Source organism: Giraffa tippelskirchi, chromosome 7 (assembly GCF_054371585.1).
Source record: "Giraffa tippelskirchi isolate mGirTip1 chromosome 7, T2T-mGirTip1v1.2.pri, whole genome shotgun sequence".
Classification (NCBI taxonomy): Eukaryota; Metazoa; Chordata; class Mammalia; order Artiodactyla; family Giraffidae; genus Giraffa; species Giraffa tippelskirchi.
Genome location: NC_137281.1, coordinates 128,264,347 through 128,292,316, shown reverse-complemented (window position 1 = coordinate 128,292,316; position 27,970 = coordinate 128,264,347). Strand labels below are relative to the sequence as shown.

Sequence of the window (27,970 nt, the reverse complement as noted above, 5' to 3'; positions counted from 1 at the left end):
GAGGGTGACAGGTTGTTTCTTAACCACTACATGAGATGGCTCTTATTTTTTCTAATTTGTGAGCTTACCCAGTTTTACTTTTTAAGTGGCAATTGACAGGGAAGCCTGGAGTACTGCAGTCCATTGGGTTGCAAAGAGTCGGACACGACTGAGTGACTGAACAACAAAACAACAAAAGTCTCTAGAATTCTTCCAAAATCAAAGGGGAAAAAAAAAGCACATATGTCTTAGAGATAGCAACATCAAAGAACTTGAATGAATGAATGTAAGCGCCTTGAGGGCAGGGAGCTTTTGTTTGTTCACTGTTGTATTCCCTATGCCTTATACAGACATTCACTGAATATTTGTTGAATGTATGTGTGACACCTAACCCTGATAGCATCACAGGGCCAATCCCTCTCCATGACAGTAAAACCCCTCTCTGAAATTCATTAACTCTGCCAGAGCAGATGACAAGTTTAATTTTTGTTAACCTTTAAAACCATAAATATTTTGTAGGTGATAGACCAAAAAGGACAAACACTTGACTCTGGAAATGACTGAAATTCTGAAAGACTCAGTTCAAAGTGAAAGCATTTGGACAGTTAACCCACCCACCAATGCAGGAGATGTGGGTTCAATCCCTGGGTCAGGAAGATCCCCTGGAGAAGGAAATGGCAACCCACTCCAGTATTTGTGCCTGGAAAGCTCCAAGGACAAGGAACCCGACGGGCAACACTCCACAGGGTCGCTGAGTTGAATATGACTGAGCGACTTGAACACGTGGCATGAAATTTTAAATTTCTCCTTCTTGGCTTGGATTCTCCATCTCAGTGTTCACCTCTGGTTTTGGAATCCAGTATAGAACAGAGGAAATTATCTCCAGGGAGTCTTCTATCAGTGCCTACCAATATGGACAAGGTCAGATGGAATATGGATGTCAAGAGGCTTGTGTTTTACAGCGGGTGTGCAGGTGATCCTGAACCAGGGCAGTGACTGGAGGAAGAGATCCCAGGACTAAAGCTGCACTCCCAGCCCCCATCATCAAGCAGACTGAAGAATGCTTCACATTCAGCTCTCTCTATGAATTTTCCCAAAGGCACGTCGGGGTGCGACAGCTTTTGTTGCTTGACTTTCTTTTATAGCTCATTAGGAAACAGAAACTTGGATTCTATCCTCTCTGACCTCATTTCCTATGCTGCGGTTAACATGTAGCACATCCAGAGAAGCTGCTGCTGCTGCTGCTGCTGCTAAGTCGCTTCAGTCGTGTCCGACTCTGTGCGACCCCATAGACGGCAGCCCACCAGGCTCCTCCGTCCATGGGATTTTCCAGGCAAGAGTACTGGAGTGGGGTGCCATTGCCTTCTCCATCCAGAGAAGAAACATGGCTAAAATAGTCTTCAGTATTTTAAATCAGTGACATTTACCTGATTGGTGACTGTGGGCATCAGGATCCAATCTCCAGTTGGGGCTTATGCTGTAGTTGAGCCTTTTTTTTCTTTTCTGGCTGCACTGAACGGCTTGGGGGATCTTAGTTTCCCCACCAGAGATTGGACTCATGCTGAGCATGGAGTCCCAACCACTGAACTGCCAGGGAATTTCCATACACTTGGGACTTTAAAGTGATTTATGACCAAATCTACCCAGTAGAATGAGGACCATATACAGTTTATTGAATCAGTAACTATGAATACCATGCAGTGGCATCCCAATGTGAATTTCTGATTCTTCACTACAAGCTGGTTGAAACCCTTTGCCAAATGACATCCTACCAGAAATGCTATTTTTAATAGAAACATTTAAATTCATTTTATTTAAATTTAATAGGAAAAAAAGGGGATCTGAAGCAAATCTGAAGGAATCTATTTTGAAAAATCTGTATTAGTAAAGATTCTCTGGAGAAACAAAACCAATAGGATCTAAATATATATACAAGAAGAGATTTATTATAGGATTTGGCTCACATGGTTGTGGTGGCTGAGAAGTCCCATGATCTGGCATCTACAAGCTGAAAGACCAGGAAAGTCAGTGTGCTGTAATTCAGTCTGAGCCCCAAGTCTTGGGAATAGGGGTGGAGTGAGGGGGTGGCTGATGGTGTAAGCCATGATCTGAGTTGGAAAGCCCACTGAGAACCATGGTGCTTGAGTGATGACTGATGTCCAGGGCAGGAAAAGAGACATCTCTCAGCTCAAGTAAAGTGAGTGAATTTGCCTTCCCCCTGTCTTTCTGTTCTCTTCAGGCTCTCAAGGAATTGCTTGATTCCCACTTATATTGGGAGGGCAGTCTTCTTTACTCAGTTCACCAATTCAAAGGCTAATCGCTTCTAGAAACACCCTCCCAGACACGCCCAGAAATATTTCACCGGATATTTGGGCATCCCTTAACCCAGTTAAGTTGACACAATTTTTTTTTTCACTCCCAGTAATATTTCTTTAACAATCTCTGTGAAGTTAAAAAAAAATTCTAAACAGCATGATGATTCTTTTTAAATTTTGATTTTTTTTTACTACTATGTTTCAGTTTAAAAAATATTATTGACTTCATTTTAAGAAGGATGAAGACTGTGCCTATCTCCCTTTGGTTGGTTGTATTATTTTTCTTATGTTGTCTACGTTCATACAGTTCATGTTTTTCTGTTTGTAATGATGATTATCAAAAGTTATTTAGTACTGGTTTTATACCTTGAGTGAAGTGAAGTCGCTCAGTCGTGTCCGACTCTTTGCGACCCCATGGACTGTAGCCTACCAGGCTCCTCCGTCCATGGGATTCTCCAGGCAAGAGTACTGGAGTGGGTTGCCATTTCCTTCTCCAAGGGATCTTCCTGACCCAGGGATCGAACCCGGGTCTCCAGCATTGGAGGCAGACACTTTAACCTCTGAGCCACCAGGGAAGTTCATACCTTAGCATTGTTTTTATATTTAAATATTTTAAATTGGCTTTATATTTAAATGCTTCCCAGGTGGCGCAGTGGTAAAGAATCTGCCTGCCAATGTGGGAGATACAAGAGACAGGTCCAATCCCTGAGTCGGGAAGATCCCCTGGAGGAGGAAATGGCAACCCACTTCAGTATTCTTGCCTGGTCCTCTGTTGGGCTACAATCCATGGGGTCAGAAAGAGTCATTTCTCCATTCTTGAGTTCTTTATTTTGATTATCTCTTAATCAGCAAGATCTCATATCAAGTAGTTTTCTCAATAAGGAACTTACAGGAGTTGTGTTTTCTGAGTTCATATATGTTTGAGATGTGTACCCTTATACTTGAATGCTTTCTTGAGTGGGGATAACTTATTTTCCTTAAAGCCATAAAGCTGTCTCCTCAAAATTTTTGTTTATTTTTTTGCAATGGATGTTGCTGTGGGAAATTTGGAGGATAGTCTATATTCTTATTCTCAACCCTTTTTAGGCAATTCGTTGTTTTGGTTTGGTTTGTATTTTGCCTGGATGCTTAAAATACCCTATCCTGGAAGCCATCTTTATCCTTGATTTCTATCTAGCTTGATGTTAAGCCTCTATCTCAATTTTTTTCTAGAACAATATGTTCTAGAAAATTGTATATATTTTGTGCCAACTATATTTTTATTTTTTAAGAGAACTATTCTTTTCTTATTGAGATATAATTCACACATCATAAAGCTCATCATTTTCAAGTGTGAAGTTCAGTAATTTGTAGTATATTTACAAAGTTATGCAACCATCACCACTATTTAATTCCAAAAAATGTTCACCGTTCCCCCAAAGAAACCCCATACCTGTTAGTGGTCACTCCCTATTCCCTATCCCCTCCAGGCCATGATAACAACTAATTTACTTTCTTTCTTTATATATTTGCTTATTCTAAACATTTCATAAAATAGTGTCACAGAGTATGTAACCATTTTCACCTGACTTTCTTCACTTGGGATAATGTCTTCAAGTTTCATCCATGTTATAGGCTATGTTAGTATTGTACTTCATTTTTACAGCTGAATAATATTCCAGTGGGTGTATATATAACATCACACATTGTTTATTCATTCATCAGTTGATAAACATTTGGGTTGTTTCCACTTTTTGGATATTGTGAATGCTGGTGCCATAACCATTCATGTACAGGTTTTTGCACTTGATCTTAGCCAAAAGATTTCCTGGTGGCTCAGATGGTGAAGCATCTGCCCGCAATGTGTGAGATCCGGGTTCAATCCCTGGGTCGGGAAGATCCCCTGGAGAAGGAAATGGCAACCCACTCCAGTACTCTTGCCTAGAAAATTCTATGGATGGAGGAGCCTGGTGGGCTACAGTCCATGGGGTCGCAGAGTCGGACACAACTAAGCGACTTCACTCACTTAGCCAAAAGGCCGAGAAGTGATGTGTACAGGGTTTCTTATGGACATACGTTTTTATTACTCTTGGGTTTATACCTGCAGTAGGAGAGCTGGGCTATATGGGAACTCTGTCTGTAACCATTTAAGGAACTGCCAGACTGTTTCTAAAGTAGCTGCACTATTTTCTATTCCTACCAGAAATGTATAAAGATTCCAATTTCTTCAATTCTCAGAAACAGTTGCCTTTATCTATCTTTTTTAATATAGCCATCCTAGTAGGTGTAAGGTAGTAGTCAACCATACCTAAAGTTTTATTTCCTTGATGGCTAATGATATTGAGCATCTTTTCTTGTGCTTATTGGCCACACATGTATATCTTCTTTGTAGAAATGTCTATCCAAATCTTTTGCTCATTTTAAAATTAGGTTATTGGTCCTTTAATTATTAAGTTGGTAAGATGTCTTATATATTCTAGATACTAGTCCCGTCTAGATATATGCTTTAGTCAGATATATGATTTGCAAATATTTTCTCCCAATCTGTGGGTTGTTTTTTCCCCCTCTCTTGATAGTGTCTTTTGAAATACAACAATTTTAATTTTGGTAAAGTCTAATTTATCTTTTCTTTCGTTGCTTCCACTTTTGGTGTCATTTCTAATAAATCTAATTGCCTAATCCAAGATTTTGGAGATGGATGTGTATGTTTTCTTCTAAAATGTTTGTAATTTTTGCTCTTAGATTTAGTCTTTGGTCTATTTTGAGGTGATTTTTTAATGCAGTGTGAGATAGAGATGCAAAAAGATATCCAATTGTCTCAGTACCATTTATTGAAAAGACTCTTCTTTACCCCATTGAATTGTCTTAGCACCCTTGTTGAAAATCATTTGAATATAAATATAAGCGTTTATTTCCACAAGAGAAATATGTTTACTTTATATATTTGACTACATCCTCTCGTTGGTTGGGTTCTCTACCTCAGAAACACTAATTATTCTTATGCTAGATCATCTTTGTTCTCTAACAGCTTTCATCTTTATCTTCTATTCTGCGTTCATTCTCATGCTGTTCTTCACGTCAATAATTACATTTTCAACAGTGTCTATTTTGTACATGGTTCTTTCTAATTGGGCTTCCCCAATAGCTCAGTTGGTAAAGAATCTGCCTGCAATTCAGCAGACCCTGGTTCAATTCCTGGGTTGGGAAAATTCACTGGAGAAAGGATAGGCTACCCATTCCAGCATTCTTGGGCTTCCCTTGTGGCTCAGCTGATAAAGAATCAGCCTGCAATGCGGGAGACCTTGGTTCGATCCCTGGGTTGGGAAGATCCCCTGGAGAAGGGAAAAGCTACCCACTCCAGTATTCTGGTCTGGAGAATTCCATGGACTCTATAGTCCATGGGGTCACAAAGAGTCAGACATGACTGAGTGACTTTCACTTTCATTTTCTTTCTAATTAATCCCATAATAATGATGGTCTTCTATTTCCTTAGATCTGCAACTCCTTTTTCAGTTCTATCATTTTCTTATCTTGGTTTTTGTCTTACTGAACTCATGTTTTTATTAAGTTGTTCTGTAGCAGAGAACATTTGTGAGCCTTCACCTTCTCCCCTACACTGGCTATCTGCTAACAGTGTCTGTGTTTTATTGTCACTTTGCCCTTGTGGTGCCTGAGCCTGCGAAGTCAGTGCTAACGTGGACCTGGGCGTGCAAGTAGAGGGGTGTGTGGAAGGTGAGGAGGAGGGCTTTGGGCAAGCAGAATAAGCTGTCATCAACTCCATGTTGGACCAGATCAACACCTGTCTGGACCACCTGGAAGAGAAAAACAACTACCTCCAAGTCTGCCTCCAGGAGCTGCTTGATTCCAACTGAGGAAGCCCCCAGTGATGCCAGCCCCTAAGCTCTGGGATCCCCCGGTCAGGCCCCAACCCTGCTTCTCTGAGCCAGGCTCAGGCCTGAGGACTCACCACCTGGCTTAGATACCTACTCAAGGCTGGCCTACAGATCTCTGAAGATGGAGGGTCTGTCTGCCTGCCCAGGCCACCCTTCTGGTACTTCCCTCGGCATGCCTGGGCCTGCCCCACCTTCCAGCTTCCCCTCCTGGGGCCAGGTGTGGGCCAGTGACCCACCCATCTTGCCACCTACTCAACTCCTGGATGCTCCCAGTCTGCCCAGCCTTGAGTGTCCATATTACACCAAAAACACAAAATCATTTGTGAGGAATTTTGTTCTATTTTCTAAACTCTGTAAACAGTTAGTCTTTTCTGTCGCATTTTTTTAGTGTAGCTTTTACATGTTACATTATTACCTTTCTTTGTTTAGTTTTGTTCCTCTGGGGATTGTATGTTTGCTGCTTCTCTGCCTCCTATCCATGCCTCATATTATCAAGGGTGACTTTTTTGTGTTTTCTGTTACAGCAAAACCTGTTTGTTTTCCTGACTCTGCTACAGTTTGGGGCTGGAGGAGGTTATGTCCTATCTCTTTTTCTATGAGGGATTGTGACAGTTAGGGCAGAATTCAGCTGTGGTGGTTGGACTCCCCATTAACATTCTCTATTTAGCATCTGCCCTTTCTTCCAAGATGGTATTAAAGATCCTCTACCAGGGTCCTGGGCTTTTCAGGTAGTGCTACTGGTAAAGAACCTGTTTGCCGATGTAGGAGACAAAACAGACGCGAGTTTGATTCTTGGGTTGGGAAGATCCCCTGCAGAAGGAAATGGCAACCCACTCCAGTATTCTTGCCTGGAGAATCCTATGGACAGAGGAGCCTGGTGGGCTACAGTCCATCGGATTGTAAAAGAGTTGGACACAACTGAGCAACTAAACTACAACAACAACCAAGCACAGGTGATTATCTGGGGTATGTTTATTCTTCCATTGTGAGGTACTTTTGGGCTGGGGATAGTTTTCTCAACTCAGTGAGGATGCCCTCAAGCCTTCCCTTCCATCTCAGAAAGTCAGCTCGGGGTTCGCATTCTCCTGTTTTCTCTCGTTCCATTCCTCCTCATTCAGAACAGAAGAAACATAAGGGCCTCCATTCACTTTGCTTCTCCCTACATTTTGGGGAGTTAATGAGACATCTCAGGATTGTACTGACTCCATAGGCTAACTTCTAGAAATTAGGAGTGGAACAAGGACAATTTTCTTGTGTCCATCTCATTATTATTTTTTTTTTATCTTGCTATTATCTATGTCTATCCTGATCCAGAATCTCCTCCAAAGTTTGGATTTCAAATAAAAAATTTCCATCAAGTACACTTAGAGAAATTCACTTTTTTCCAATTACCACTGTCAAATGTCTAATGTTAGTCTACCTGTTACCCTTGGCAAGTGACTACATATGTCTGTAGCCCTGCGGTATTTTCAATCTTTGGTGCTGTGTATCTCACTCATCTGCTTCTCTGTTTTGCTACTGCCCTAGAAATGGGAGAACTTAAAAAAAGAAAAAATTCCTTGGCTTTATGATAGAAAGCAACTCCCAGACATCACTTTGTTGACAAAGGTCTGTCTAGTCAAAGCTATGGTTTTTTTAGTAGTCACATACAGATGTGAGAGTTGGACCATAAAGAAGGCTGAGCACCAAAGAACTGATGCTTTTGAATTGTGGTGCTGGAGAAGACTCTTGAGAGTCCCCTGGACAACAAGAAGATCAAACCAGTCAATTCTAAAGAAAATCATTCGTGAATATTCATTGGAAGGACTGATGCTGAAGCTGAAGCACCAATAATTTGGCTACCTGATGTGAAGAGCTGACTCATTGGAAAAGACTCTGATGCTGGGAAAAATTGAAGGCAGGAGGAGAAGGGGGTGACAGAGGAGGTGGTTGGATGGCATCACTGACTCAATGGACATGAGTTTGAGCAAACTCTGGGAGATAGCGAAAGACAGGGAAGCCTGGCGTGCTACAGTCCATGGGGTCACAAAAGGTAGCAAAGAGTCAGACATGACTGAGCGACTGAACAACAACAGCAACTCCCAGGTTGGGTCCAAGGTGAAAATGAGTCCCTTGCTGGGTTTAAAACAAATGCTGTTGTAATTCCTGGCTGTGAACGCCTATAGTTTCACTGCTGACCCATTTTATACTAATTAATTCTGTGTAATATATCTCTCCTCTTTTAATTTATTCCCTCTTCTCCCATTTCTACTGATAACCATCTCTGCCAACTACCTACATTTCACTGTTAAACTGTTTGTATAGTGTTCGTGATTTTAAAGCTTCCTTCTATTACCTTTGGGCATTTGGCTGAAATGCATGGCCTCCATTTTACAAGTAAATATATAACAAATCCAAAGACCTTGTGCTGGTAATTGGTAACAAACGTGCTAATGCCTAGCGGCAGTGTTTATAAGAAAATGTTCATTTTTAGGATTAAAAATTTCATTAGAAATTGCTTTGGGAAATATATTAATCTTTACAAAGGATACTGAAAAAAAAATCTTATGGAGAGCATCTCCTTTGAATCCCTCCATTTAAAAAATACTTCACTTGGTATCTTTGTTTTCGTTTGTTAAATACAAGGTCAGCTTTGAATGTCTCCAGCTTGAAATAGTTTGAGACTCAGTGGTTAATTCTGACCAGGAAGTATCATTGGACAGTGGGCAGAACAGTTAGCGGGAAAAAATATTATAGGATCTTACAGGTGTGTGGGGGACACTTACAATAAATATTAGGAGAGTGACAAAGAGGCTTTCCAAGGGAGGTTCATATTTCTTGATCAGTATAATTTGATATTTAATGTATATAGAAATCCAACAACTATTTTTAAAAACCCCACTTACACCCATATTTCTTCTACTTCAGACTAAAAGTTCCTGGGAGGCTAGGTATTTCCCATATTTCTTTCCTTAATATTTAGAATAGGGCCATGCCTGAAGCAGACATCCAATAAATAGAAATTAGTAATAATGACTGAGGCAATTTATTAGTATAGATCAATTCCAGGGACTTCCCTTCTAGTGTGTCTGATCTTAAGCCTTTAAATATCTGTCTATATGTCAGAAATTCAGCATAAGAAACTCTTTGGGGCAAATCATAAAATATTAATTTGATACATATTTTAAAACTCACCTTTGGCATTGTGAAATAATCCCCCTTATGAGAAAAAAAGGTCCATTTAAAAAATCTTACATAGTCAAAGCAGATGTCACTGGTTAAGAGTCCAGTTGATCAATAACGTTTCACAATCTTTAGCAACATCAGGGGAAAGGTACTTAGCACGTCACTGTTAAAATGATCAGCACCAAATTCCTACAATTGCGTTTCCACAAACCGCAAATGGTTTTTTGATGAAAGCCCTAGTTTTTCTTAGCTTGCTAATCAATTTCTGCAGGGTCAAAGTTCTGGCCACCACATAATACCATCCTCCTAGATATAGGGACTCACTTAAGGGCCACTTGGTGTAACATTCCTCCTGACAGCGCCAAGAAGCAGGTGCGTTGGACACATTTTTAACTAACGAACTCAAGCGTTTCAATTCATAGTATTCTCTTGACCTGAAAGTATGAGTTGGTTTCCATACCCACATTTTCCCGGACGAGGCCGCCTGTTTGCTCATCTTTGACAGGACGAGGGGACCAGAACACTTCTGATGCAGCCTCCTCTTTGCCCTAAGAGGGAAGGATTGACTGGGCACTCAGACCTTGCCTCCCCACGCTCCGGCCACCAGCCCCCTTTAGGGTTTGGTTTATCTGGCCACAGCCAAAGAGTCCAATCCAATCCTCCCGGCTGGCGCGGGAGGGGCTCGGACAAGGTCCTCCCGGCATCTGCCTGCCCCCAGGGCATCGGGCGGAGAGCGGGGCGGGGCGGGGCGGGGCGGAGTGAGCACCGTGACGCCAGGAGGCTCGGCCAATAGGAACGCCCCGCGGCGCCGACCGAGCCGCCAGCCCATAAAAAGGAGGCGCCGCAGCACTCTTCTGGTTCGCCTGTTCCGGACTCGGAACGTGTTCCTAGCTCCAGGCCTACCTTCCTCAGGTGACTCGGGTCACAGCCCACTCCCCGCCCGGAAAGTTCACCTAAAGTCCCTCACGCATCTGAGGGTCCTTCCGGAGCGGCAGCGGCGGGTCCATGGAGAAGGGTCCGGGGCTGGTGACGCTGAAGTCGCGGGGCGCCAGGTGCAGCAATGGGTTCCTCGAGGGGGAGCCGCCGCGGCCCGGGCCAAGCCCGCCCGCCGAGAAGCCGCCGCGACCGGAGAGCCAGAGCGCCCAGCCGGCGGACGGCTGGAAGGGCGAGCGGCCCCGCAGCGAGGAGGACAACGAGCTGAACCTCCCCAACCTGGCGGCCGCCTACTCGTCCATCCTGCGCTCGCTGGGAGAGGACCCCGAGCGGCAGGGGCTGATCAAGACGCCCTGGAGGGCGGCCACGGCCATGCAGTTCTTCACCAAGGGCTACCAGGAAACCATCTCAGGTCAGTGTGCTCGCCGGCCGGCCGGCGTGCAGGGCACGGGGGAGGTGGCCGCGGGAAGCTCGCGCCGGCTCTGGGAAGTTTCCGGAGTTGCTCACTCTTGGCGGAGGAAGCCGAACCCCGCCCTCGGCCCTGGCCCAGCCGTCGGGCCAAGGACCGGGGCCTGGGTGGGACTCATTTCGGGAGCCTGGAGAGTCAGCGGCCTCTCCCCCCCACCCCGGGTCTGTCTGCAGCCGTCCTCGTGGGGGTGCTCCCCACTGGCTGCACGCAGCCCTCTACTTCGGCCTCGGCTGGAGGGACCGCGATCACCGAGCTTACTCACGCCCCTGGGCGGGAGCCTGAACGTCCAGGGCCGGATACCTGAGGAACGTGCATCTGGGCTCCTGGAAGTGATGACTTCTTAAGTCATCCTTGGTCTTGAGGTCTGTTTTTTGGTAGGTCTGGGATGAAGTCTTGGCTTCGTGTGTTTGGGGCGTCGAGGGAGCCTCGGGGACCCTCATTCTCGATGACTTGCCAGGGCACCCGGCTCTTGCGAAAGTCATAGTTACCTTTTTTCACATCGAGGTCACTCCAGCTCAGGACTTTCCCAGAATTGGATATAGTTCTGGGTACAGGCTTTCCCGGAGTTAGAGGTGTGAACTTCCGTGGGTTAGTTTGCTGCTTAAAGCCTTCTCCCCTTTCCTCCCCACTCCCCAAACCCCAAAGCTGGAAAGCGTCTCCTTGGGAGCCGGGGAGGTTCTCTGGGCAGTGAGACCCGGAATCCCTGTATCACCCATCCCCCATCCCCCATCCCAAAGGAACAGGTTGACCCAGTGTTCTCCGCGCCAGAGGGTCAGGCTTTTGCCCAGGAGGCTGAGAAGCAAGGGCGCAGGGTCGGGGTGGAAAATAACAGAGGACTTCGCTGCCTGTTTTCTGGGTGAGGGGTGTTGATCAAATTAAAAAAAAAAGAGGGAGAGTAAGAAAAAAAGCTCTGACTTACACAGGAGGGACTAAGGACGTTGTTTTCCAGTTCACATCTTCTGTACCTCTTGGTGATATTTATTTCTTTGACCCAAGAAACCTGCCGTCACCATTTCTCAAAGAATAACAGAGCTGCTTTGCAAGGTTACCTCCCGGGTCAGGTTATTTCCCCCGTCAAGTTTCCGGAGACTCCCTTAAGTGATTCTGGGAAAAACAGTTATTTTTGCACTGGTCTCCCCCCACCCCAAAGGAAGGGTGGGAAATCAGTGTGAGAAGGGTGAGATCCAAAAAGGAAATCCTAAAGCCAAGTACATGGATATCTAGTTCTGTGTCCATGTTTACTTTTTTTACCCCATGTTGGTAAATGTTTGGAGCCTTGAATACAGAATTTCAAAATGCAAAGACTGAAGAATAAACGTTCTTCCTTTTGTAAATATTCTATGATTCCACAATGTAATGTGGAAACATTTTCTCAGGGCCTTGCTCGGTCTGCCTTTTGTGGACACCGAAAGTGTCCTTCGCACTTGGTCAAGCTTTGGAAATCTTGCCCTAATAGAATTCACAGACAGAGCGATTTCTGACCCCGAGGCAGGTCACAGAATTAGCTTAAGTGTCTCAAAAAGGTTTACTTAAGAAATGATTCGTAGAGGTTTGTTTCATGAGCCATAGAACTAATGACTGTAAAGAACACTTCGTTCTACCTAAGAAAATGATTCTAGTCAAGTGTTAATTTATTATTTAAAAAGTCTGTGGACCTAGGAAGAGAAATCAGATTAGGGAGAATCTAATCATCACCCTGCCCAAGAGGGCCTGGAGAGGAGAGTGAAATGGGGAGAGACTGCTTAACGGGTTCTAGGTTTCCTTTTGGGATGATGAAAATGTTCTGGGATTAGAGAGTTTTGATGGTTGCACACATTGTGAATGTGCTAAATGCCTCTGAATTGCACGTGTTAAAATGGTTAAGATGATGAGTATTATGTATATATTTTACCACAATAAAAACTCACAGACCATTTAAGAATTATTAATAGCCATTAATTGAATACTTTTCATGCTCCAAGTGCTTTGTATGTGTGGTCTTGGTTGAGTATAACTTGTCTCATTAATTGTCCTTTTTATGAGTTTACGGAAATACATGAGAGTTTTGACTCTTCTGACACATTTCTAGTTGAAATAGATTTTAGCTTGTCTTGTCCAGGATGCCAGGGAAGTTTTCATAAATCAAGCCGACAGTGTCCCAGATGTGGGGAGCATGTGAACCTGTGTATAATGCAGGAGGAAGCAATGGCACCACAGGTGATGGAGTTCTTGACTGTCCCCCCACTCTGCCTCAGCCATGTACACTGCAAGATGACAACTATTCTCTAAAGATAAAGTCAGGCATTAGATATTCTGTTTGCACAAAATTGAGTCTTAGCCACTTCATACTGGGGGAAGGCAGTGGCAACCCACTCCAGTACTCTTGCCTGGAAAATCCCATGGACGGGAGAGCCTGGTGGGCTGCCGTCTATGGAGTCGCACAGAGTCGGACACGATTGAGGTGACTTAGCAGCAGCAGCAGCAGCAGCAGCAGCAGCACTTCATACTGAAATATGCCAGCACTCATAAAAGGTTTTCTTTTTCTTTGAGTCACAAACTTCTGTGATTTACCATATCAGAATCCCACGATAAACTAAGAATTGTAACAACTTCTAAGATATGAAGGGGGGCAAAAAGTCAACTTATTTATTATCTCCTCCCATATTGTAGGCAAAAGATGAGTTTATGTCCCAAGTTTTAAAGTATGTTGTAGAAAAGTTAACCTCATCATTGAGAGGTACTATTTTGGATATGTATAGTTCATTTAAATCTCGATTCACTACTAAGTTTTGTTTTCATTTTGTTAATGAATTCTTGTGTAGAACTTAGTTCTGTGTATTGCTGGAAAAGGTATTGTGAATAAAGAAGAAAAAAATAACAAGACTGTTAAAGTATATGACTGGATTTTAGGGTATAGTCATTGAGAATGGAGGAGAAAAGCTAGTCTTACTAGTTTCTTCTAAAAATTAACATTTTTTTTTTCTGGCCTGGGAGGAAAAGTCACTACACATAACTTTGAAATACCAAACAAACTGGTACTTGTCCTAGTTTCAATGAACTGCCGTATCAAAGTACTACAGACTGAACTGTTCAAAAAATAGAAACCTGTCTCACAGTTCTGGAGACTAAAAGTCTGAATTCAAGGCATTGGTGGAACTACACTCCCTCTGAAAATTGAAGGGAGTCAGGGGCGTCCTTCCCTTGCCTCTTCCCAGCTTCTCGTAGCTGGCAGTCCTTGGTGTTTCTTAGCTTGCAGCTGCATTACTTCCATCTCTGCTTCTGTTGGTGTGCAAATTTCCCTTTTTTAAGGACATCAGTCACATAGGATTGAGTCCATTTTCCTCCAGTATGCCTTGTGGTGCTAGTGGTAAAGAACTCGCCTGCCAATGCAGGAGACATAAGAGACACAGGTTCGATCCCTGGGTTGGGAAGATCTCCAGGAGGAGGGCATAGTAACCCACTCCAGTATTCTTGCCTGGAGAATCCTATGGACAGAAGAGCCTGGTGGGCTACAGTCCATAGAGTTGCAAAAAGTCAGACGTGACTGAAGCAATTTACCACACGTGCCTCATCTTAATTTAGCTGATGATGTTTGCTGTTAACTCTTTCCAAATAAGGTCACACTCTGAGGTACTGAGATTTAGGATTTCAGCTTATCTTCAACACAATTTAGCCTATTCAAGTGTTAAGTGATGTTATTCATTAGGCTGTCTGGGAACTTTATAATTGAATTTAATTTATTCATGGAGTACCACCCACTGTGCTGAATGCTGGGAAGTAGACTGAGTAAAACCAGATATGGTTTCTTCTCTCATAGAATAGTCTATTGGATTAAATCAGATATTCAATAGAATCACATGAATATGTGATTATAGATTGAGAAATGTAATGATGAAAAGGACACAGCTTAGTGAGAGCATAAAGGAACTTGATCTGTGCTGGGAGATCGGAAGTGTGGATGCTTGAGCTGATGTCTGAATGACAACAAATGCAACTGATTACTATGTGCTGAACACAGTTGTGCATTCTTTACATGTATTGCCTCATTGATCCTCACAGTAAGCCAATGGGGTAGGTAATATTAGCCCTATTTTTAGGGATAAAGAAACTGAGGCACAGAAAGAACTTACCCAAGTCTTAAGCTTCCCTTGTGGCTCAGATGGTAAAGAATCTGCCTGCAATGTGGGAGACCTGGGTTCAATCCCTGGATTGAGAAGATCCCCTGGAGAAGGGAAAGGCTACCCACTCCAGTATTCTGGCCTAGAGAATTCCATGGACTGTATAGTTCATGTGTTTGCAAAGAGTCAGACATGACTGAGCGACTTTCACTTTCACTTTATCTGAAAAGTATCAGCATTGGGAGAATAATAGAGAATGCTGCTACTGCTGCTAAGTCGCTTCAGTCGTGTCCGACTCTGTGCGACCCCATAGACGGCAGCCCACCAGGCTCCCCAGTCCCTGGGATTCTCCAGGCAAGAATACTGGAATGGGTTGCCATTTCCTTCTCCAGTGCATGAAAGGGAAAAGTGAAAGTGAAGTCGCTCAGTCATGTCCAACTCTTAGCAACCCTATGGACTGTAGCCTACCAGGCTCCTCTGTCCATGGGATTTTCCAGGCAAGAGTACTGGAGTGGGGTGCCATTGCCTTCTCCAAATAGAGAATGAGAATCATCATAATCTCTCACAATTGTAACAATAGTAATTTACAGATTTATTTGAATCACCTCCCTTCTCCTCCTCTTCCCTTTTTGTATCTTCTCTGCTATTTTCTTTGTCTAGCTCTGGAAACTGTCCATGCCTGGGCATTCCCCCACTGACTCATTGCTGTATACCTCCCTAATTTGAGTCCAGTATTTGGTTGAGTCAGACTGCAGTAATGGAGTTTGCCAGGAGAGGGCAACTATCTAATCTTTGATAAATACTAGGTTATGAATCTAAGATTATATGAACAATTCATAATTCCAGGTAATATAAAATCCCTATGGTTATACTTTCTCCATTGAGTTTATGGAAATTAGATTAAGGGATAATTTAGATTGTGTTAATCAAAGATTGTCCAAAGATTGTCTGAATCAAGGTAAATTAGTTACACTCAAGGTTGAGAGAACATTTGGTCATTAGAATTTGGTTTTATTAAAGCCCGAGTCACAGTTTTCTAGAAGAAAAGTGACTGTCTGTCCCTACCTTAGAATGTCCATCAGATTGCCCAGCACTTGTAGACAACTTGATGAATGTTTGAATTAATTTGTTAAAGACAAGGACCCTTTCTTAATGTGTGTCTTCTAGCACAGTGGTCTATGCATAAATGCTCAATAAATGCTGCTTCTTTTTTTAAACTCTAAAGAAAAATGTAGGGGATTTAGCTTTATGAAAAAGTCATGGGAGTTATTTCTGTTGGATCTCCTGAACACTTTTATGCCAGAGGTCATCCTTTGGACATCTTTGTGTCCTTCATGGAGTCGTGCACCTGTAGAAACTCACCTATTTGGTGAGATGGCTTTTTCTATACTCAGTCAACATGTTATTCCAAGGTATCGATTGAAGTGATTGGCCTGTTTGCCTGGCACATCAAAATTCTCATGGGGAAAAATCGCTAGAAAGTGTCAGGATTGCAGTCAGTTTTTAAATTATTGTAGAAATGTTCAAATGTATTCAAAATTGGAATAGTATAATGAGTTTGTAAATGCCTATCACCTAACCATTAATACAAACAGAAGTCTGCCTTTCTTCATCCTGCTTGTCACGTACCTTCCCTGCCGAATTATTTTTAAATTTATTTAGTTTTAATTGAAGGATAATTGGTTTACAATATTGTGTTGGTTTCTGCCATGCATCAATATGAATCACCTGCTGAATTATTTTAAAGCAAATCCTAGATATGTCATTTCATTGATACTTGACTGTATCTCTAAAATATAAAGTCTTTAAAATAGTATCATATTTGAAATCAGTAATAATTCCTTAATATCAAATATCTAACCATTGTTAACATTTGATTTTTCTCACAGGTATCTCTTTACAAATTGCTTTGTTTGAATAAGGATTCAGATAAGATTCACACATTATATCTGATAAATGTCTTCAAGTCTCTTTTAACTTGTTAGTTTGGTATTCCTTTTTATCTGCTAACAATTTGTTGAAGAAACAAGGTCATTTGTCTTATAGAATTCCCCACCTCTTGGGTTCTGCTCATGATTTTCTCATGATTTATCAATAGTTTAACATGTTCCTTTAGCTTCTGTGTTGCTTATATACTAGTAGTTAGATTTAGAGGCTTACCAAAGAAGCTGAAGTTGATTAGTTCTGTGAAGACCTACAATACCTCCTAGAACTAATGCCAAAAAAAGATGTCCTATTCATAGGGAATTGGAATGCAAAAGTAGAAAGTCAAGAGATACCTGGTGTAACAGGCAAATTTAGCCTTGGAGTACAAAATGAAGCAGGGCAAAGGCTAACAGAATGCCCTGGTCATAGCAAACACTCCTTTTCAACAAGAGACGACTTTACACATGAAGATCACCAAATGGTCAATACCAAAATTAGATTGATTACATTCTTTGTAGCTGAAGATGGAGAAGCTGTATACAGTCGGCGAAAACAAGACTGAGAGCCGACTGTGGCTCAGAGCATTAGCTCCTTATAACAAAGTTCAGGCTTAAACTAAAAAAGCGGGGGGGAAACCATTAGGCCAGTCAGGTGCGACTGAGATCAAATCCCCAATAAATATACAGTGGAGATGACAAATAGATTCAGGGGATTAGATCTAGTAAACAGAGTGCCTGAAGAACTATGGACGGAGGTTCATAATATTATACTGGAGGTAGTGAACCAAACCATTCCAAAGAAAAAAAGATGCAAGACAAAGTGGTTGTCTCTGGAGGCTTTACAAACAGCTGAGTAAAGAGAAGCGAAAAGGAAGGGAGAAAGGGAAAGATACACCCAACTAAATGCAGAGTTCCAGAGAATAGCATGGAGAGACAAGAACGCTTTCTTCAATGAACAATGCAAAGAGTTAGAAGAAAGCAACAGAAAGGGAATGACTAGCGATCTCTTCAAGAAAATTGAAAATATCAAAGGAACATTTCATCCAAAGATGGGCTCAATAAAGGACACAAACAGTAAAGACCTGATCGAAACAGAAGAGATCAAGAAGAGATGGCAAGAATACATGGAAGAACTGTACAAAAAAGATCTTAATGAGCCAGATAACCACGATGGTGTGGTCACTCACCCAGAGCCAGACATCCTGGAGTATGAAGTCTAGTGGGCCTTAGGAAGGAAGCACTGTTGCCAGTAAAGCTAGTGGAGGTCATGGGATTCCAGCAGAGCTATTTAAAATCCTAAAAGATGATGTTATCAAAGTGCTGCACTCAATATGTCAGCCAATTTGGAAAACCCAGCCGTGGCTACAGGACTGGAAAAGGTCAATCTTCATCCCAGTTCCCAAGAAGGGCAGTACTAAAGAATGTTGAGACTACCAGACAGTTGTACTCATCTGCCATGCTAGTAAGGTTATGCTCAAAATCCTTCAAGCTAGGCTTCAGCATAACGGAACCAAGAACTTCCAGATGTTCAAGCTGGGTTTAGAAAAGGCAGAGGAACCAGAAATCAAATTGGCAGCATTCATTGGATCATAGAGAAAGCAAGGGAATTCCAGAAGAACATCTACTTCTGTTTCATTGACTGTGCTAAGCCTTTGCGTGGATCTTAACAAACTGTGGAAAAACTTAAAGAGATGGGAAAACCAAGACCATCTTACCTGTCTCCTGAGAAACCTGTATGTGGGTCAGGAAGCAAGAGTTAGAACCTTATGTGGAACAACTGATGGGTTCAAAATTGACAAAGGAGTATGTCAAGGCTGTTTATTATCACCCTGTTATACATACAGGGCTTCCCTGATAACTCAGTTGGTAAAGAATCCGCCTGCAATGCAGGAGACCCTGGTTTGATTCCTGGGTCAGGAAGATCTCCTAGGGAAGGGATAGCTACCCACTCCAATATTCTTGGGCTTCCCTTGTGGCTCAGCTGGTAAAGAATCTGCCTGCAATGCAGGAGACATTGGTTCAATCCCTGGGTTGGGAAGATTCCCTGGTGAAGGGAAAGGCTACCCACTCCAGTATTCTGGCCTGGAGAATTCCATGGACCATATAGTCCTTGGGTTGCAAAGAGCTGGACACGACTGAGCGACTTACACTTTCACTTTTATTTGCACGCAGAGCGCATCATGCAAAATGCTGGGCTGGATGAGTTACAAGCTGGAATCAAGATTGCTGGGAGAAATATCAACAACCTCAGATATGCAGATGATACCACTCTAATGGCGGAAAGTGAAGAGGAACTAAAGAGCCTCTTGATGAGGGTGAAAGAGGAAAGTGAAAAGGCTGGCTTAAAACTCAATGTTAAAAAAACTAAGATCATGGCACTTCATGGCAAATAGAAGGGGAAAAGGTGGAAGCAGTGACAGATTTCCTCTTCTTGGGCTCTAAAATCACTACTGATGGTGACTGCAGCCATGAAATTAGAAGATGATGTGTGTTAAAAAGCAAAGACATCACTTTGCTGAGAAAGATCTGTATAGTCAAAGCTATGGTCTTTCCAGTAGTCATGTACGAATGTGAGAGCTGGACCATAAAGAAGGCAGGGTGATGAAACATTGATGCTTTTGAATTGTGGTGCTGGAGAAGATTCTTGAGAGTCCTTTCGACAGCAAGGAGATTAAACCAAGGAACTCAACCCTGAATACTCATTCGAAGGACTGATGCTGAAGCTGAAGCTCCAATACTTTGATCACCTGATGTGAAGAACTGACTCATTGGAAAAGACCCTGAGGCTGGGAAAGATTGAAGGTGGGAGGAGCAGAGGACGACAGAGGATGAGATAGTTGGATGGCATCACCGACTCAATGGACATGAACTTGGGCAAACTCTGGGAGATGGGGAGGGACAGGGAAGCCTGGCGTGCTGCAGTCCATGGGTCCCAAAGAGTCAGAAATGACTGGGCAACTGAGCAACAACAACTCCCTGCCTCCCTCTCACCACACTGACTCTTACATTTAGTCAAGATTTCATGGTTGGTGGCGCATTTTTCCATTGGTAAGCAGCTAAATATCTGGTTATCTGTCATTCTGTGATGTTAAAATGAATCAGCTTTAGGTGTTATCAGCCCAATTTGTCTATTTAAGAGTTTCTCACCAGCCTTTCAGTTACTGATTTTAGGAGTCCTTGGTGACTGCCTAGATCCAGTATTTTTTAGAAGTTGAAAAATAGGGGTGTTTAGTTCTTTAATTTCTGGATTTATTAACTGGAGTTCTTTTATAAAGAAAATATATGGGAACTCTTTAGGCCATCTTTGCAACCGTTCAGTAAATTTAGAAGTATTTTAAATGAAGCTTAAAGAGATATAAAGTTGTTAATTTTTCTTATATATATTTCTTTAATTCTGCACAGGAGATCTGCTTAATTATGACTCAATCTAGAAGCCATAAAAGAAAATAGTTACTTAATATAAAAACCAAGAATTTTCACATATCAAATACTAACAGAAATGAAGTCAAATGACAAACTGGGAAGAAATATTTACAATTCATATTGTAGACAACAGAATAACCATGCTAATATAAAAAGAGATGCTAGAAATTAATGTGAGAGAAAGGCCAAAAACACAGTTGGAGTTGGCAAGGTATGAGGGCAGACAGGAAAGGAAATACAAGTAACTTTTAAATACATGGAAAGTTGCTTGACCTCATCTTCAGTAAAAGATACACACAAAGACCACTCAAAGATATATTTTTTCCTTGTTTGATTGGCCAGAGCCTAGAAACTTATACTCATTACATTAATGAAGTTACAAGGAAACAAATATTACTATTGAGAGTGTAACTATCCTCATGGTAATTTGGCAACAGCTGTTAAATACAAATGCATATATCGTATTTGAAAACCCTGTTTCTGGGAATTGCATACACAAAATGCCTTATGCTCAAGGTTAGTCACTGCAGCCATGAAAAAGGAAGCACCCTACTACTGATCCCTCAGAATGGCTAAATGATGCAAAGGAGTTATGTTTTGTAGGGGAAAGGTGTGTGTGTGGGTGTGTATAAAATGTTTATATTGCATTAAGAATTGGAGGATGCACGAGTGGTTACGTTAATCAGGGATATGAACTGGGCAGATGGCAGATGACATGCTTGGCTTTTCACTGTTATTTTCAGTTTTCAATTTTTGAAGTATGTGCATGTATCTCCAAATAGATAAATTAAAAACATTGTAACAAATCTGTTTCAAGTCTAGGAGCAAAAGAAATACAACTTTTTAATGGTTAGCTGGTAAGAAAAATCTGGTTATGGAAACCCTTTACCCTGGAATTAGAGAATAAATATTTAGATGTATGTATTTGCAAGCTTGATCTTCATTGTGATTCTGAGTTTGAATGTGACTTTGTCCCTTAACTATCTGTATAATTATTGGCATATCTCTAAACTTAAATTTCATCTTTCTCTTTTTGTGAAGGATGGTAATACTTGCTTTGCCTGGGATCTTATAAGAATTAAGAAGGTATGTGCAAAACACTTGATGTTTAGTATATTCCTTCTTTTTTGGTGTGGAAGAACCATGGGCTTGGATTAGTTGGAAAGTGTTTTAAGAATATGGGAGACTCTGGAGCCCCGAGCCGCCATGTAAAAGTCCAGTTACTCTGAGGCTGCCATGCTGTGAGGATCTCTGCCTCAAGGAGGGGCCATGTCTGGGTGTTCCAGCTGATGGCTTTAGCTGAGGTCCCACCCACCAGCCAGCACCAAACCCTAGACATTCAAGTAAAGACTCCTCCAGGTGATTCTAGTCCCCAGCCAAATAGTGGTTCCCTCCAAGCCCCAGATGTTGTGGAGCAGAGAGAGGTCAGTCATCTCCTCTGTGCCTTGTCTGAACTCCTGACCCACAGAATCCCAGGACATAATAAAATAGTTGTTCACCAGTAAACTCTGGGGTATCTCGTTATGCATTAAAAGCAATGGGAATAGACGTTGAAATGAGGATGGTTAGAATTTGTATTTAGGCAGAGGAAAAGAAAGTGACTTAAACAGGCCAAGAGATAACATGATGGTTTAAGGCTAGAAATTCACACTTGTGAATTACCAGTATAAGGCTGACAGTTGCAGCTAGGAGAGTGCCTGAGCTACTCAGAGGAACGAGAAGAGATGTCAGCATGCCGACACTAGGGAGAGTGAGAGAAGAACCAGCAGGGACAGCCTTAAAGGAAGGTGTGAGGGGCAGGAGATGGTTTAAAAAGGAACCCAGAACAGAAGGGAAAGGTCCCGAGACATAGGACTTGACCCCGATTGCCTGGCTTCAAACCCTGTTACTGAGCAGCTGTGCCTGATTGCCTCATCTGTAAAACAGGGCATTTGATAGTACTCGCTTATCTTATAAGGTTACTGGGGGATTAAGTAAGTTAGTACACATAAAGTGCTAAGAGAAATGCCCAGCGTCTATGAAGTGCTGTAGACATTCTGTCTGTGTTATCAATGAGTACTGAGATTTTATTTCAGTGTTAGTAGTGTCAATAGCTTAATGTGCTTAGAAGTCAGATTGTAGGACTTTAGAGAGTAATGTGACAAGTAACAGAAAACAAGACATTTTTTGAGGTATTTTCCCCCGACTGGTAGGATCTTGTGAGCTTCCCCTTGGTGTGTATCGAGGCATCAGCATGCTGGATGCTGGTAAATGAACGCCTTAGGTGTTGAAGAAAAGAAGGTGGGCGCCCGAACCCTGGGAAGTGAGCTAGGTTGTGTGCATGTGAACTTATGTGGTCCTCCGGTCAACTTGGAGACTGCTCATTATAAAGAGGTGGAAACTGAGGGGCGTCTGGTTCAGGTCGCTTGCCAGAGGGCACAGTGCAGCAGCGTCCAGGTGTGTGTGAGGACAGTGCTCATGTTCTAGTCAACATCATGCCCGCTCAGGCTTTAAGGGACTGTGTTACGCTTTAATATGAAGGCCATGAGAAGCATAACCCGTAGGAACTCTGCCTTTCGTACTGAATTCTAGCAAAGAGAAAGCCAGGTAGTTTTCATTTTGAGGCATCTTATAACATCCTGACTTTAAGATAGTTCATAAATTTTTAATCAGGGGAATTTGTGAATAATTGCAAAAATTTAGCTAAATTACACTCAGTTCTAATGCAGATTAATTACTAACAAATTTCTCCACTTAATCTTTTGTAGGAGATACTTGAAAACTGAAATTTTATATATTTTGTCTAAAGCACATTTAATTATGTTGTGATCATTTTACTTTATCAATGTGAGTCTTTTCTTTTCTTTTAGCTTTTTATTTTATATTTATTTTATATTGGAGTATAGTTGGTTAACAGTGTTGTGTTAGTTTTAGGTATACAGCAAAGATTCAGTTATACATGTATCTTGTGAGTCTGTTTTAATGGTTTTACTGTTTAGAAACTTTTCAGTTCTGTTTTAAATAGCTGTTTTCAGAGCTTGTACTTTTTGTTAAATGAAGTTATAAATTCTTAATCTTTCCTGTTATTTAGAGGAAGTTTTTCTATAACTACAATGGTATGTAAATTGCAGAGATACAAATTTGTCTTACCTTCTGTTCGGATAATTAGGCAAAACAGTATAGCATAATTATGTTACATCTGTACCTGCCCACCCAGTTGTGTCTCCTACCGCATATCTGCAACTGTGTTGATGTTGCATACAGTTGAATGTTGTATGTTCTTTTTTTAAATTTTGCTTTTTTTTGTGTGGTAAAACACAACATAAAGTTTACCATTTTAACCATTTTATGTGTATAGGTCAGTGGCATGAAGTACAGTCATCTGTTGTGCAACCATCACCACAGTCTCTTTCCAGAAAATTTTCTTTGTCCCAAACTGAAATCTTACTTGTTAGCCCATAACTCCCTCATCCCCTTTCCTCGCAGCCCTTGGTAACCTCTGTTTTATTTTCTGTGTGCCTTTGAGTACTCTAGGGACCTCCTATGAGCGGAATCACACCATTTTGTCCTTTGTGTCTGGCTTATTTCACTTAGCATAATGTCTTCAAGGTTCATCCGTGTTAAGAACATCATTTTAAAGTTAGAAAAGACCCACTGGGTCCTTGTTTTTAGCCAGTAACTCATTCTGTAGAATGTTGTATATTCTTAAATTTGTATTACATTTTTATTTACTTATTTAAAGAAATCTTCAGAATTGAAGATACTTTGTGTTCGTATTTATTTGTCAAACACTAGGTCTGTGAATGACCCCGTGCTAACTCTTAAAGAGGAAGGAAAACTGGTTGGCCTTGGCTTGGCCCTCAGGGAGCCTGTGATCTGTCTTAGCAGGGACCAGACAGTGAGTTCCTGTTGAGAGGAGCAAGTGGGATTCTGTGTGGTCGCAAGGAAGGTGGCTTCTTTTTTTTTTTTTGGAAGGTGGCTTCTTATAGCAGAGAAACTTGAAAACACAGATGACCATAGAGGAAGTGGATTTTGAGCTAAACCTAGAAGGAAATTCTTTTTATCTTTTTTTTTTCTTTTTTTTTAACAGAAATAGTCCGTGATTGTCAAGATTATGCTCTTAGGTATTCTGTGATAAGAATATTTTTTTCACAACTTAACATTTGTAGTTGTCTGTATCATAGAATTAAATGAAGCTTTCAAAGCAGTTAGGTTTATTTTAAACTTTTTAAAGATCAGCATTGGAAGGGCTGGCTCCTTTCCCTGATGTTTTTAAAGTCCATTCTGGCAAGTTAGCCCTTCTAATGGACTTTACCTGAACACATTTACAGACTTTATAAATGTTGTAAAGGTAGTTCATTTCATCTTGCGATTCTTCCTTCTCATTAATCGCCTTGGTTACTTGTGACTTTTGTACTTCGTGAATATCTGTAGACTCTGTTACCTTGTCTTGGTCTGACTCTTAGTCATCTCTCACCTGAAGTACAGTGACGTCTTTACCGGCTGTCTTGCTTTCTAGCTTGTCCTTCTCCCATCCAGTAGTGCCAGCGTGATCTTTCAGACATGGCATAGGTCTCTGCTTTCTGAAAACACTCAACTGATTTCTTCCTGTCTTTCCTCACCACAGCTGTGAGGTTTTATTGTGTTTCTGCCTCTTGCCTGTGTTTAAAAATTATCTTCCATCACCATCTCCTCAGGAGGCAATTGAGCGTTTTAGTTTAGTGAGTAGCCTGGTTTGAAAAACCACTCTTTCTCCTTCTCACGCTGGAGCTGGAGACGCAGGCACACGTCCTACATGAGGCTTGTCCTGCAGGATTTGGTCATTATGTCTGCTCTCTTCCTTTAATTTTTCCTCTTTTTTGGCGGGAGGGGGTTTGGTTGCTAAACATGAGAGTCTCTCACCCCGCTCCCATCTCCCCAGCGCAATCAACATCTTTTACTTCTCTGTAGTTCTGAGAAAAAGCATCCAGGTTTAGAGGAGGAAATTGGCAGTTGCTGAGTTCTGTGCTGAATGTTTTTGAGATCGTTTGTTTGTCCAGATGCTGTTTCAGTGAAATTCATGGCTATCGCTGTGAGGCACGATTTGTTTTATGTACCTGTCTTTGTTTTTATTCCAAGTAGGAATCAGGGCCCAGTTCAAGAGGCCATTGACAAACATCCCAAACAAGGAATTTGTCACTAAAATAGCTTAGGATACAATTATACCGGCTGTATACTTTATGGACTTGTGGTAAGATGTTCATGAGAAATGATGAAGGTGCTGGGTGCTGGAGTTCAGCTGAGAAGCTATGAACCTGGCAAGGGTGTGGTGGAACTCCAGACCACTTTAAGGTACAGCTGCTGTGGATCATACCTCCCTAAGTCACCACCCCTTCCATACAGAAGTGCTTCAATTAATGCCCAGGCAACTGTGGAGGTGTGCTGCTCTGGTTGCCCATCAAAAACAATTTGCCTTTCAGCCGTGAGGGTGAGGTGCAGTGAGCACTTTCAGGCTTTGCCTCAGTGGAGGCCAAACTTAGGCCATGCTGGGTTTTTTGTTTGTTTGTTTCATTTTACTTTCCATCTCTTTCTTTTTATACCCCCTTCACAATAAACTGAACCTTTTTGAGGGTGGCTCTTTACAAGTGAAGTAGTTTATAAGAGAGACAAGTATTTTAACTGCATATTTACATGTTATAAATGCTCACTGATATAATACTAAGGGTCTATTTGGTGCTTCTCAAGCCATTTTAGTGTGTTAACAAAGAATCATCCTGGCATAATGGGAAGAACAACTAGTCTGGACTAGTCAGGGCATCCACACTAACTACTTTGTGACCCTACTCAAGTCACTTTCAGGACTGTCATGGATCTGGTCTGCAGGAAGTGGCAGATAGACTAGAGTTGAATTGTCTTGCCGAGGTCTCTGGACTGTGGGCACACTTGTCAGCATGGTCTCTTTGCTCACTCTGTTGACTTCCAGCAGTTGACAGGTGAGGTCCTAGCAAGGACCACAGGCTTTCTTTCTTGCTTGAGGTGATGTGTTCCTTAGAAACATTCAAGCCACACAGATAGTTTCTATGGTAACAGGACTCTCTTATTTTTCTTGTGACGCAGATTTTTTTTTTTAAAGGTTCTTCACTGATGTGTTCTTTAGGGTTGGTGGTCTTCTAATCTTACCCCTCTGATTGTACAAAGCCTTTATTTAAAGATTTTCCCCTCAGGAATCTGGTAGACACTTCTTCAAGAAGAATAAACAGTTGCTAGTCATATTAGCACTTGAGGTTTTAGTCTATTGTAAATCTTCATATCATTTAGAAGAGGAATTGTTGGTTAAACTGTAATACCAAGAAAACTGATATTCTGTTAGAATCATGATGTTTTATTTTACATATAATTTTTATTATGTAAAACTTCCAAACATAAAAGTAGATAAAACTGTATAAGGGACAACTATACACTTACTACCTAGATTCAAAATTAACATTTTGTCACATTGGTATGGCCTCTTCCTTTCTGAGAGCAAATCAGAGGTGTGTGTTTTGAGGTGAAGTGTCACCCTCAAAGATGTTTTTCTTCTTAACCATTTATACTATTCTTAGTAAAACTAGGGCTTTCTAGGTGGCTCAGCATAAAGAATCTGCCTGCAAATGCAGGAGACATGGGTTTGATCCCTGAGTGGGGAAGATCCCCTGGAGGAGGAAATGGCAATCCACTCCAGTATTCTGGCCTGAAAAATCCCACAGACAGAGAAGCCTGGCAGGCTATAGTTCAGGGATCTCAAAGTGTCAGACATGACTTAGTGACTAAACAACAACAACTAGTAAAACTATTAATTCCTTCATATCATTTAGTACCTTATCTACATTCAGATTCTCCAGTTATCCCAAATGTCTTTCACTCATGATTTGTTTCAAACTACGACCCACTCAGTATCCATACATTTGCATTTGATCGTTAGGTTTTAATCTAAAGTTCCTACTACCCTCCTCCCCCTAATTTATCAGAGATTGTCAGCTCTCCTGTAAGATATTCTACCTTTGAGATTTGTGTGATTCTATTCTTCTTGTTTTCATTCAACTTGTTTCTCTAGCCCTCATATTCCTGGAAACTGGAATTTAGGTCTAAAGACTTGATTAAATTCAGGGCAAACATTTTCAGCAGGAGCACTGTTTTCTTCATGTAATATCACAATTAAGAGAGATACAATATTTGGATCCTGAAGATTGTAAGACTCTAGTTGGTTTGAAAAATAGTCTTTTAAAACTGGTTTCCTGGGATAAACTGCCATAGAGAATTTCCTTTTTTAAAAAAGCCTTTTTGTTAGTCTGAAGATTTAATGGGATTCTCCTTTCCCCTGAAACTGTTCCAGTTTGATTTCAAAAAGTAAAGGTCAAAATAGCATTAAATTACTGAATTTTCCTGCATATAAACCAAATAAATAGTTGGTAAAACAGAATTTTGCCATTGAGGTGCACCAGCTCTGGGCTCCAGCACCCAGTTGGTATCAGGCCACTCTTTCTAGCTGCTCTCCTGGGCTGGCAGTTAGCTTGACCCTCTCCTCTCCTTCAGTCTCTGTATTTATAACTACTTTTATCTTTCTTTTAAAAAATCAGATTTGCTCTCTTCATGTCCTAGTTTTTCCATGTATGGATGTGAGAGTTGAACCATAAAAAAGGCTGAGCACCAAAGAATTAATGCTTTCAAATTATGGTGCTGGAGAAGACTCTTGAGAGTCCCTTGGTCAGCAAGGAGATCAAATCAGTCAATCCTAAAGGAAATTTACCCTGAATATTCATTGGAAGGGCTGATGTGGAAGCTGAAGCTCCAGTAC

The 27,970-nt window shown here is 41.6% G+C and overlaps 1 protein-coding gene and 1 long non-coding RNA gene across 5 annotated transcripts in view; one reads left to right on the top strand and one right to left on the bottom strand.

Moving 5' to 3' along the window:
• Positions 1–7,115: 7,115 nt before the first annotated feature.
• Positions 7,116–10,067, bottom strand: LOC145513359 (uncharacterized). The gene is made up of 2 exons (XR_014059334.1): positions 9,796–10,067; positions 7,116–7,325 (listed from the first exon to the last, which is right to left on the bottom strand). It is a non-coding gene; the product is annotated as an uncharacterized LOC145513359 (long non-coding RNA).
• A 117-nt stretch (positions 10,068–10,184) lies between these two features.
• GCH1 (GTP cyclohydrolase 1) overlaps positions 10,185–27,970 on the top strand; it is a 50,794-nt gene continuing 33,008 nt past the window's right edge. For 3 of the 4 annotated variants that reach the window (XR_014059333.1, XM_081509449.1, XM_081509447.1), the window contains exon 1: positions 10,187–10,676. Coding sequence is in view for 3 of the 4 variants with exons in the window: in XM_081509449.1 (XP_081365575.1) it covers positions 10,337–10,676 (340 nt within the window). In the remaining variant the exon portion in view is untranslated. Of the gene's footprint in view, positions 10,677–27,970 lie in introns of all 4 variants that reach the window. The other variant, XM_081509448.1, reaches the window with a different exon arrangement.